Genomic DNA, 12,331 nt, shown 5'->3' on the forward strand with positions numbered 1-12,331 from the left:
TTTACATCCTCTGGCTGTGCTGCATTTTCTTAACCCTTTCTCTCCACTAGCCTGCTGGGTTTTCCAAGGACTTCGGCTCGGTCTTATTTATTCTAATTTCTACCACTGCATGTGGCAACGTGGACGCTCCGCAAACGTTCGCTGTGCTCTCCCCACGACAGAGGGTCGAAGTCCGCGGACCCCTGCCCACACTCCCCCTCCCAACCTGCGGCTTCCCCGCCTTCCTCCTCCCCTCCCTGGGGAAGCTCCCCGGGCCGTTCTCTCTTTTGAGGTTGGCGGGATTCTCAGTTTTCAAGGTGTTTCGCAGCGAGCCATCTTCGTGGGGGGTCCAGGGGCGAATACCCTGGACCCAGATGACCATCCGTGCAACGTCCCTTCCGAAAGCCCGAAGAGGGCGACCCCGGCTGGCTTGCGACGAGTCCCAGAGCCTCACGTCTGGCCGGGGGCGCCAGGACCTGTCCCCACGCCCCCCGCCCGCGGCCCCCAGCTGGTCCCCCGCCCAGCAGGCCGCCCGACCTCCGCCCCTTGCACCGCCCCGCCGCGCAGCTGGGCCGCCGCGCCGGCGCCTCACCGCGCGCAGGGATCCGACACGCGCCGCCCCTCCCCCACTCGCCGTCGACCCTGAGCCGGGCCTTTGCCCTCCCAAATCCCCTTCTCGGCACCCCCTGAGACGGAGGACAGGGAGGCGAGGCTCGCCCTTCCCGGCCCCGCCCGACCACGCGTTGTCCAGTGGCGTCCCGCTGCCCCTTCGGTGGACTACTTTTCCTGCCGCGGAGGTACTACTTCTGCGGAAGCATCGGGACTGGCGGCGCGCACGACATGGCGGCGGCGGCGGCGGCGGCGCGCCTGAGCTAGAGGGACGCTGGCCCGGTCAGGCCTCGGCGCGGCCTATACGCTTCGCTCGCTCGCTCGCTCCCGCCCTTCGCCCCACGGCTGGCCATGGCCGAGTCGTCGCCAGCCCGACGCCCGGTGCCCCTCATCGAGTCGGGTAAGACGCGCCGCCCAAGCCCTCCCCGCGACGCCCCCGCCCCGGTCCCCTTCCCACGGCGCGCCCGCCCCTGACCCGACTCCCTCTCTCCCCTCAGAGCTGTACTTCTTAATCGCCCGGTACCTGTCGGCCGGCCCGTGTCGGAGAGCCGCCCAGGTGAGTGCGGGCCCTGCGGACGGCGGCGGCCGTGGCCCGGCCTCGCCATCGCCCGGGGTCCGGGAGGAGGGCGCAGGGTGGACCGGGGTGCGGCCCCCGCCCCTCTAACTGCGCGTCTCGTCGGCTGCAGGTGCTGGTGCAGGAGCTGGAGCAGTACCAGGTCTGTGCATCGCGTCGCCCTCCGCCCCGTGCCCGCCGCCCCCTCTCCCGGCCTGGTCCGAGCTCGCTCGCCCGGCCCCGCTGCCTGCGGCCCCGGCGTCGCGGCCCCCGGCCCGCCTCCCCTCCACCCCGGACCCACGCGGTGGTCACTCGTGTGCCTTTCGTGTCTTTGCAGTTGCTGCCGAAGAGGTTGGATTGGGAGGGCAACGAGCACAGCAGGAGCTACGAGGAATTGGTGAGGTTTTGACATCTCCGTCCCGGGTTTCCGAGCACCCGCCTCCCGCCCCCTTTTCGGGGCTCCCGCTCGTGGGGCGAAGTGACCGAGCCGCGCTCTGGGGCGGGCGGGCGGCGGGCCGGGGCGTCTCCGGGGCCGTGAGACTTCCCGCGGCAGGGTTGTGTTGCTTTGGGGGTGGCTGTGTTTGTTTTGGTAGGAAACGGCCCCGGGGGCGGCGGTGGGGGCACCGGGGCGCGGCGGTTTGCGGTGGGGTGGGCCCCAGGTGCGCCGCGCCTCCAGGTGCGCCGCTGGTGGAGAGAGGCACGGGCGCGCGTGCGCGGGGGCGGGGCCTCCTAACCCGACTGGTAACTCGAGCTCTGATTGGTCGTCCTCCTTGGGCCACGCCCAGGTCTTCAGACCACTTGTTCCCCAGGAATAACCTTTGGTGCCTGAGAGGTGGAGAAATGTTCCTCATCAGCGTAATGAAAATAAAAACATTGCGGCTGTGAGAATATGCCAGGCCTTCATTGGTTTTTGCTCGAAACTGCGCACTTGTTGAAGGCTTTAAAATATAGACTTTGATGATTTTTTTACAGTCACTTTCTGGACGTAATATAGGTTCTAGCTATGCAGTTTCTATTTTTGTCAATTTGTGTATAAAGACATAGAGTTTTTTGAGTTACCGGGCTGTGTTAAGCATTTTGTATGAGCAGGAAAACTGAATAAAGAGCTCTTGAATGATCTTTTACCACAGTTGTAGTATTGGGTTGGCCAAAAAGTCTGTGACTTTTTTTCGTAATGTCAAAGACACATTTCACCTTTTCACCAATAACTTTATGGACTTGGATATTTTGTGTACGTCAGCTATCTCACGCTATTGGCTTCTAGTGGGGAGAGGCCAGAGGTGCTGCTAAACATCTTCCAATGCATAGGGCAGCTGCTGCAAAGGATTATTTGGCCAAAATGTCAATAGGACCAAGATGCTTTGGGAACCACTTCTGACTTGTTTGGTCATTCACAGCACCTTCTCCATGTACTGCACAGTTCTTTTTTTTTGCATTTCAAAATGTTGTGCTTTTACTTTCCTTAAAATAATGAAGCACAATATGCTGAAATTTTGCGTATTTTTTATCTTCGATATTAAAGTGGCTGCACAAAAATTCACCAATTTTGACATTTTTAAAAATGCACGCCAATATGATAGTTGTCATAATACAAGCACTTACTAGAGTCATTGTATGCAAAAAAAATAATGGACTTTCTGGCCCACCCAATGCTGAAGCAGAAATTGTAGGATGTGATTGCCAATTTGTAAAAAAGACTTTTATTTATTTACTTTCAGAGAGGGGAGAAGGGAGGAAGACAGAGGAACATTCTGTGTGAGGTTGCCTCTTGCAGGCCCCCAACAGGGGACCCAGCCCACAACCCAAGCATATGCCCTGACTGGGAATGGAATCTGACTTTTTGGTTCCCAGGCCAGAGCTCAGTATACTAGTCACAACAGCCTCACCTCCTCTCCCCCCTCCTCACCTTTTTAACTTACTAATTAGAAAGACATGGATTTGTTTCGCTTATTTATGCATTCATTGGTTGATTAAAAAAAGATTATATTTTTAGAGGAAAAGGGAGGGGAAAAAGGGAGAGAAACGTCAGTGTGTGATTGCCTCTCGTGTGCCCCCTATTGGGCATCTGGCCTGCAACCCAGGCGTGTGCCCTGATTGGGAATGGAACCCGTGACTCCTTGGTTTGAAGGCCGGCACTCCCACTGAGCCACACCAGCCACAGCCATTGGTTGATTCTTTTATGTGCCCTGATGGGGTATTGAAAGCACAGTCTTGGCATATTGGGACTATGCTCTAACCAGCTGTGCTACCAGGCCAGGGCTGATTACCATTTTTTAATCAAATGGAAAGGACAAAACCAGGGGGATTTGTCATCTGTATGTAAACAGTTAAGTATTAACACTTAAAAGTCAGATTAACGGGGATTCTATTCCAATTGCCAGTTTTAATATGTCTTATTAGAGATTTTTTTGTTGCAAAAATTTTATCTATTTTTATTTTAAAAAGTTTTTTTAAAGGTTTTTGTTTATTTTTAGCGAGAGGGGACAGGAGGGGAAAAAGGGAGGAGAGAAACATCAGTTCATGGTTGCCTCTCACGTGGCCCTGGCCTGCAACCCGGGTGTGTGCCCTGACTGGGAATTGAACCAGTGACCCTTTAGTTCACAGCCTGCACTCAATCCACTGAGCTCAATACACCAGCCAGGGGTATTTATTTACTTTTAGAGGAGAAAGGAAGAAGAAAGGGAGAGAAATATCAACGTATGAGAGATAAATCTATCAGTTGCCTCTCACATGGACCAACTGGGGACCTGGGTTCAACCCAGGCATGTGCCCCGACTGGGAATCCAACTGTCAGGCTGGTTTGCAGGCTGGCATTCAGTCATCTGAGCCACACCAGGCAGGGCTTTTTGTTGCAAACTTTAAAAAAAATATCTTCCCCTGAGGATATGTTTTAAAAGAAATTGATTTTAGAGAGAGAGGAAGGGGGGAGAGAGAAAAAAAAAATCAGTGTAAGAGAAACATCGTTTACCTACCTTCCATACATACCCTGACTGGGTGTAGGCCTTGCCACCCAGACATGTGGATGGAACTTGAAACCTTTTGGTGTACAGGACAATGCTCTAATGAACAGAGCCACCAGGCCAGGGCTATTGCAAACTTTTTAAAAAAAATATTTATTTTCAGACAGAGGGGAAGGGAGGGAGAAAGAGAGGGAGAGAAGTATCAATGTGTGGTTGCTGCTTGCATGCCCACTGCTTGGGACCTGGCTGGCAACCCAGGCATGTGCCCTGACTGGTAATCATTCAGTGACCCTTTGATTCGCAGGGTGGTGCTCAGTCCACTGAGCCACATCAGCTAGGGCTGTTGCAAACTTTTAAAAGCAAATAATATTTTCCAGAAAGTGAGTTCTGAAAATACTGCATGGTGGCAGAATTTTTACTTTCATTGAGTTTGATCTTTTGCAAGGAAACATTTGAAGGATTGATCTGTTGTCTTGTTGGTGAGAGAGAATAGAGTATTTTTGGTGAGGCAGAGAAGTGTTGATGGTCAAGTCATGCTACTAAAGAGAACATCGTTTACATTTTAAAGCAAGTGTAATGTTATACCTCCTGGAAATAGATATATATTTTGGCTTTTGCTGTTAGAGTTGCTTAAAATCTTACTTAGCATTCTGCTTAAAAATTGTTCAAAATCTGTGATCCACTCCTGTGATGTGGCTGTGACATGTCATTGCTCATTGCCTGATTTGGTCTGTCCGGTGGGGTGTTCTCTTCCTCCTCTACTTCCTCTCTCTCCCCTATCCCAGCACTATGTGGAACAGGATGTGCTTCTCGTCTAGAGGAGTGTGAGTGTTTTGTCAAGGGTATGCGAGTAGATTCTAGCTCTCCAAAGAAAGCTTACCATAAACAGATTCGTAACTAATTTGCTATATTTGCTTTGGGTTCTGTGAGGTACATGTTTTTTTTCCTTACAAACTATCAAACCTTCAAACACGGAAAAATAGAATACTGAATTATCCACCATTCTTAGTGATTCTCAAACAGTGTTGTATCTATTATTTCCTTCCTCCAGGCTGTACTATTTTTAAGCCAATTTCAGACATTCTTTTTATTGGTTAATATGCTGAAGTATTTTATTTATTTTTTTAAAGATTTTATTTGTTTATTTGTAGAGAGAGGGGAAGGGAGTAAGAAAGAGAGGGAAGGAAATATCAGTGTGTGAAACATCAGTCAGTTGCCTCTTACATGCTCCCACCTGGAGACCTAGCCTGCAACCCAGGCATGTGCCCTGACTGGGAATTGAACTGGTGACCTTTTGGTTCACAGGCCGGCACTTAATACACTGAGCCATACCAGCCATGGCTGAAATATTTTAAAGTAAATCTCAGACATTACATTTTATCCCTAAATTTTAGAGAGTGCATCTCTAAAAAATTAAGGACAATTTCTTACGCCACCATCGTACCAGTATCATGTGTATAAAATAATCCATGGTTTCTTGGTACTGTGTGTGTGTGTATAGTTTATGTTTGATTTTTCTCTTATCTGGGTATCTTTTTATATTTAGCTTGAATTGGGCTTCAGACAAGGTCTATGCATTGCACTGATTATATCTTCTTTTTTAAAAGAGAGATATCAGTTTGTTGCATGTACTTTTTAAGAAGATTTTATTATTTAGATGGGGAAGGGAGAGAGAAAAAGAAGGAGAGAAACACCATTATGTGGTTGCTTCTCATGCGCCCCTTACTGGGGACCTGGCCTGCAACCCAGGCATGTGCCCTGACTGGGAATCGGACTGACCCTGTGCTTTGCAGGCTGGTGCTCAATCCACTGAGGGCCCTTAGTTGCCTCTTATGTGTGCCCTGACTAGGGATCGAACCTACAACCTTGGTGTATTGGGACAATGCTCTAACCAGTTAAGCTACCTGGCCAGGGCACTGCAGAGGTTCTAGAGGTATCGTGAACCTCTTATCTTGCATACTTTTTTCTTCTGTGTCATTGATTTACTGAAGAGACTGAATTAGTTATCCTGTGGAAGGTTACACATTCCAGTTTTGTCTGATTTCTTCTGTTTCATGTTGTCTTCTGTTGTTTAACTTACTCCTTTTTCTGAATAGTTCTCACTCTTGGATCACAGTCATCTGGGAGCTTTATTAAATCTGGATGCCTGGACCAGTTAAATCAGAATCTTACTGGTGGGACTGGACATTACTAATATTAAAGCCTATCAGATGATTCCAGTGTAATTGTTTATGAAGATACAGTTTATCTTACACTTAAAACCATGCTGTTATTCAATCCTGTCCTTTAAAAGCAAGAATATTTTTGATACTTAGGAAGATTGATATTATTTCTCAATACCTGCATTGGGCTGTAAATTCATAAAATTTAATTGGGATTTTCATGATTTATAAGTGGTGAAGAGGAAGAAAGAACAAGACCTATAGAACTGGACATGGGAATTTGGCAGGACTAGGTTTGTAAAGAAGGGGTGTATTTAGCCCTGTTTGGTGGGGCTCAGTGGATTGAGCATTGGCCTGTGAACTGAAAGGGTGCAGGTTTGATTCCTAGTCAGGGCACTTGCCTGGGTTGAGGGCCAGGTCCCTGGTTGGGGGCATGTGAGAAGCAACTGATCGATTTTCCTCTCCTCCTTTTTCTCCCCCCAATTCCCTTCTCTATAAAAGTAAAAGTAAATAAATTCTTTAAAAGAAATAGTATATTTAGAAAGGGGGGAAGAGATTTGATATATCCAGTAATTGAGTAACATTGTAATTTTTGTAGGCCAGTCTCTTCCTTAACCAGAAAACAAAAGTCAGAAGATCCTTATTATGTAGTCTTATTACTAGGGGATATATTGTCATTTATTAGTTTTTTAAATATTTTATGAGGAAGCCTTTTGTATAAGGAAAAGAGTTATATTTTAAGTTATTTGTATTGAAATTAGCATTTGGTTTATTAGAATTGTAAGAAGTCATTTTTCTTAAACCTTTAAATTCAGTTTCAAATTATAAATATAGTAATATGTGTAGGAACAATTATTTTTGGATTGTTTACTTTGTAATGTGATTTTAATCTTAAAATATTTAACATCACTTACATCCTTCATAAAGTCAATCAGCATATCCCACTATATTTACAAGTATATAAGTATCAGTCATCTCAAGATGGCAAACTTAGATAAATCTAAATATCTTTTTAAGGATTTAACTTGTAAATATAATATTTTAAATTTGTTAAGTTTTTTTTTTACTCTCAAACATTAGGAAAGTTAGGAAAATTTTTAATATATCAGAAAAAATATAACTTCCACACATCTGTCAGAACTTTCTTTTCCAACTTCTGGTCAAGACGGAAGCATAGGTAGACATGCTTTGCCTCCTCATGGCAACCACAAGAAGAATTACAGCTAACCTCAAAACAAGTAACACCCAGAACTCTAATCGAACTGATCAAACTGTTTAGAAGTCCGACAACCAGGGATTTAAAGAAGCCACATTCATCCAGATGGGTAGGAGGAGTGGAGAGGCAAGGAGACATGGTGTGGCACAGAGAAGTGATGGTGGCAGTGGCAGAGGCAGAATGGGCAGTCCCATATTCATTTGTGGTGGATAGGAATTGGGAGGGATACCTTGGGAAATGATGGACACATTGGGAGCAAGGGATCGAGCCCCGGGCCAGACCAGACACCCAGGGACATACTGCTGGGAAGATAAAGCCCTATAACTTCTCGCTGTAGGAACCAGTGGGGGTTGGAGCCGTGGAAGAAACTGGTGGTTTCTCAGGAGAGTCTGTGTAAAGGGCCTGCACAGACTTAGAACTTATGCAAACCCACCCACTCTGGCATTTACCACCAGGGCAACAGCTGGAAGGGTGCCAGTCACTTATGGGAAGTGGGCAAGTGCTGGGCAAGCCTCTAGAAGCCAGGCAGCAGCATTGTCCCCTCTCTGAGCCTTCCCCTCACACAGCCACAAAGCAGTAAAGGGGGTTGTCCTACTCTAGGAGTTAACTAAGGCTCTGCCATGTAGTACTTAACAAGTGTGCTAAGGCAGGGAGTCGGAGCAGTTCTAACTGATATGCAGAAACGAACAGGGAGGCTGTCAAATTGAGGAGACAAAGAAGTATGGCCCAAATGAAAGAACAGAAGAAAACCCCAGAAAAAGGACTAATAAACACAACAGAGATCTCCAGCCTATCAGATGCAGAGTTCAAAACACTGGCAGTCAGGGTTGTCCGAGAACTCACTCAGTACAGCAGCAACATGAATAAATAAATGAATGTTATGCTGAGTCTCATGTGGCAAACACAAGACCCCAGGCCGAATCCAGCCCGGCACCTTGTTTCTTCCCGGAGCAGCGCTGAGCTTTCGCTTAACTGTTAAGAAGAAGCGGTTACTTTACACAGCCCTAAAATTGTATCTGGCCCTTTGAAGGCAACTGCGAGGCTGATGTGGCCCCCGGTGAAAATGAGTTTGACACCCCGGCACTAAGTGAAATAAAAATTTACAGGAACCAATAATAAAGGGAAGAAAGCCGGGATTCAAATCAATGATTTTGAACATAAGGAAGAAATAAACATTCAATCAGAACAGAAAGAAGAAAAAGAATAAAAAAAACCTAGGATGGTGTAAGACTACTCTGGGACATCTCCAAATGTGCCAACAGTTGAACCATAGGGATGCCAGAAGGAGAAGAGGAAGAGCAAGAAATTGAAAACTTATTTGAAAAACAATGAAAGAAAACTTAACCTCATTTGGCGAAGAAACTAGACCTACAAGTCAGGAAGCACAGAGTCCCAAACAAATTGGATCCAAAGAGGACCACACCAAGACACATTTTTTTTTAAGATTTTATTTATTTTTAGAGAGGGGCAGGGAGGCAGAAAAACGATGTGTGTGAGGGAGACATTGATTGGTTGCCTCTTGCATCTGGGGATGCCAGATTTTGTCTCAGGTAAAACTTTCTTATAGCGAGTAGACGTCCTAATTTAAAATAAAAACAATGTTGTATTTTCTACCTGCATGGCAACTAATCTCATTACTATTTAATTTTTATTGTGAAATTCTGAAGGCCCTTCAGCCTGACCGCAGCTAATCTCTTTCCAGTCTGTATGGGTTCTGCATTTTCTTTGTTGTTGGCCGTAGAGATGTATCATTCTGTAGGCATTTCATTGGTAACTTGGGAACACGTGGTTGTGCCAGTGTGACGACAAGTCACAGTCTACAGTGCAGTGGTATGGAGGTTAGGGTCTTAAGTTTTGGTGCCAAGCAGCTGGGCTGTACACCGGACGTGGTCACATTGTTGTGTTGTGTCGATATTCCAATCTTAGGCAAATTATTTAATTTCTACCTGTTTCTTGGTTTGTATAACAAGGGTAATAATAATTGTATCAAATTCTAATAATTACATGGTATTAGATGGGTACCAGATTTATTGAGATGATCACTTAGTTAAATGATGTCTAATCACTAAAGTGTACATCTGAAAATAATATGTTTCAACTGCAATTGAAAACAAATTAAAAAAAAATTTGTATCAAAGGGTTGTTTTGAACATTGGAAAAAAAATGGCTTTAGAGTGCTTGGCACATGGTAATAGTAGTATTTATTCGTAACAATGCTGATGGAATGATAAGCCATAATTGTGTGAACTTCTTCACTTAATTTGTATTATGAGGTATAATGCTTGAATTAATGACCATTAATGGATGACCAGTCACAATGTGAGGTAGGGAACTAGTGGCAGTCTCTATGGCTCAGTGCTGAATAATGATAGTGGTATTACTTTTTGTGAGTTAGTTTTTTTTCTTTTAAAGATTTCATTTTTATTTTATTTTTAGAGACGGGAAGAGAGGGAGAACAAGAAAGAGAGAAATAATGTGTAGTTGCCTCTCACATGCTTCCCATTGGGGACCTGCCCCATAACCTAGGCTTATGCCTTAACTGAGAATCGAACTGGTGACCCTTTGGTTCACAGCCCATGCTCAATCCTCTCAGCTACACCAGCCAGGGCTATTCTGTTGGTTTTTGAGAAACACTTTCTTCAATTATGGTTGTGGAGTTGTCTTTGTTTTTTCCCCTCATTTCAGTTTTTTATTTTGGAGCTATGTTATTAGGTACATACAAGTTCAGAATTGTCACCTTCCTATTGAATTGTCCCCCCTTCCTTACCCATGGGGACATCCTTATTGATTTTAGGGTGGGGGATGGAAAGAGGGAGAGAGGGAGAGCCAACTGGTTGTCTCACACACCTCTGACTGGGGACCACACATGCCACCTAGGTATGTACCCTGGCTGGGAATTGAACCCACAGTCTTTCATTTTATAGGACAACCATTCAAGCCACACTGGCCAGGGCTGCCACCTTTTTTAAATAGACTTAATTTTTTTAGAGCAGTTTTACATTTATGGCAAAATTGAGTGAAAGATAACAGGTAGAGGATTTGCCATTTATATGCTTTGTTTTCTCATAATCCATAAATGCATTGTTTTCCTCATAATCCATATTCCCCAGCAGAGTGGTATATTTGTTATGGTTGATGAATCTGTATTGACACATAATCACTCATAGTCCATAGTTTACATTAGTGTCCTACTATATTTATATTAGGCCTCACATTACTATCACCCCAGCTTTCTTTTGGTTAGGGTTAGCAATGGCATAGTGTATCTTTTTCTGTCCTTTTACTCTTAACCTGTGTTCTCATTAAAGCATGTCTCCTGTAAAGAGCATATAGTTTTATTCAGGTTTTTGTTGGAGTGTCTCAACCATTTGCATGTAATATAATTAAACAGTTGTGTTAAATCTGCCAGGTATCTGTTTTATATATGTCCCATATCTTCTTTATTCTTCCTCTCACTTTATTTTGGGTTAAGCAAATATTGTTCTATTTATTCCTTTTTAGTTTCTAACCACCAGTGCATTCTGTTGGTGAGAAGTAACTGCTGGGAGGAGGGGGTTTCTCAGTACTGTACTAGGAGGTGGGGATCATTGGAGGTGGGGTCAGAAGCTGCCTATGTAGATTTCTTTGCACTTAACTTTGCTTGGGATTCTCTGAGCTTCTTAAGTCTGCAGCTCAGACAGTTTAATGTGTCAAGTCCCAAATGGAAAGAAAGAATAGAAGAGTGGTGTGAAATAATTATTTTGAAGAAATAACAGCTGAGCAGTTTTCAGCACCTGGGCCATCCCTGACTCTGCTTCTAGTGACAACTCTCTCTTCTTGACCATGGGTCACATAATGTGCTTGGTTATGTATCTCCTCATTTTTTGAAGTATGCTGGGCCTTTTTGTGTTAAATAGAGTAGAGTCCAAAGTAATACACATAATTAGCCCCAGTAAAGCACTTTCTCTTTTTGTCTCTCAAGCTAATAAAGGGTGTGGGGTTGAGTCAGTCTGATTTGTCTCTGAATGTCTATGGGCTTTTTGCAGTTTCAGTGGCATTCAGTTCATCACTGGCTTCCCTTTCAATGCAGTTTGGGATTTGGGCACTGGGGAGATTCCCGAGATAGCTTTCTTTACAGCCAAGCTGCCAGCTTCCTAAATGTTGTAAGGTCTTTCGGTAGTTTATTTGCCACTGGTAGCTTTTTTGGGTTGTGGAAGAGTACTCTTTGGTCTTCAGTCCTGCCCTTGGCTTTCCAGCCTGTCGTCTTATCCTTAGCCTTAGGAGGCCTCTGCAGGGCACTTGTGGAGGGGCTCTCCCCCAGCTGCTTTGCTTCTGGTTCTTGGTCCTGTGCAGTTGGTGAAGGCCTGTGAGAAGGAATTGGGGTGGGTGCACACTCACTGACTGAGACTCCTCAGCATTCTAAACAGTCATGTCAGCCCACAGGTGGCTGTCAACTTTTTAGGTGTATCTTGTACTTATAAGCACACGATCTTACCTATAGTTGTTTTTGTGTAAGAATTTAGAGTCTTAGTAGCTTGTCTGGAATGCTCTCCCTCCCAGGAGAGCATTCTTCTCCCCGCAGAGGTGTGAAGAATCTCCTAAACTATAAGGGGTCTACGAGACTCGAAGCAAGGGGAGCAATGGGCAGCGGTACATCTTCGAGGGCCAAGTCCCTGAACCTGTCTCCAAGGCCCCTGGGTTTCTCTTTTCTCCTCTAACTTTTCAGCGAGCCAGTGGCAGCCCCTCTCTGGCTCACTTTGTCACTGTGACTTTTATTTCTCAGTGAGCCAGAGCAGGCCGCCTCGCCTCTCTTCTGTTGCTGCTTCTGTCCCGAGCTCTTCCCTGTTTCACTGTCCCCAGCTTTAATGTACTC

The 12,331-nt window shown here is 45.6% G+C and overlaps 1 protein-coding gene across 2 annotated transcripts in view; it reads left to right on the forward strand.

Annotated features, from left to right (window-relative positions):
* Positions 1-677: 677 nt before the first annotated feature.
* BRWD1 (bromodomain and WD repeat domain containing 1) overlaps positions 678-12,331 on the forward strand; it is a 106,374-nt gene continuing 94,720 nt past the window's right edge. For both annotated transcript variants that reach the window (XM_045852455.1, XM_045852454.1), the window contains exons 1-4: positions 678-988; positions 1,086-1,144; positions 1,275-1,304; positions 1,479-1,538. In XM_045852455.1, coding sequence (XP_045708411.1) covers positions 940-988; positions 1,086-1,144; positions 1,275-1,304; positions 1,479-1,538 — 198 coding nt within the window. In that variant the 5' untranslated portion in view covers positions 678-939. The remainder of the gene's footprint in view (positions 989-1,085; positions 1,145-1,274; positions 1,305-1,478; positions 1,539-12,331) is intronic.

Source organism: Phyllostomus hastatus, unplaced genomic scaffold (genome assembly GCF_019186645.2).
Source record: "Phyllostomus hastatus isolate PE091 unplaced genomic scaffold, TTU_PhHast_1.1 phas_contig_948, whole genome shotgun sequence".
Lineage (NCBI taxonomy): Eukaryota > Metazoa > Chordata > Mammalia > Chiroptera > Phyllostomidae > Phyllostomus > Phyllostomus hastatus.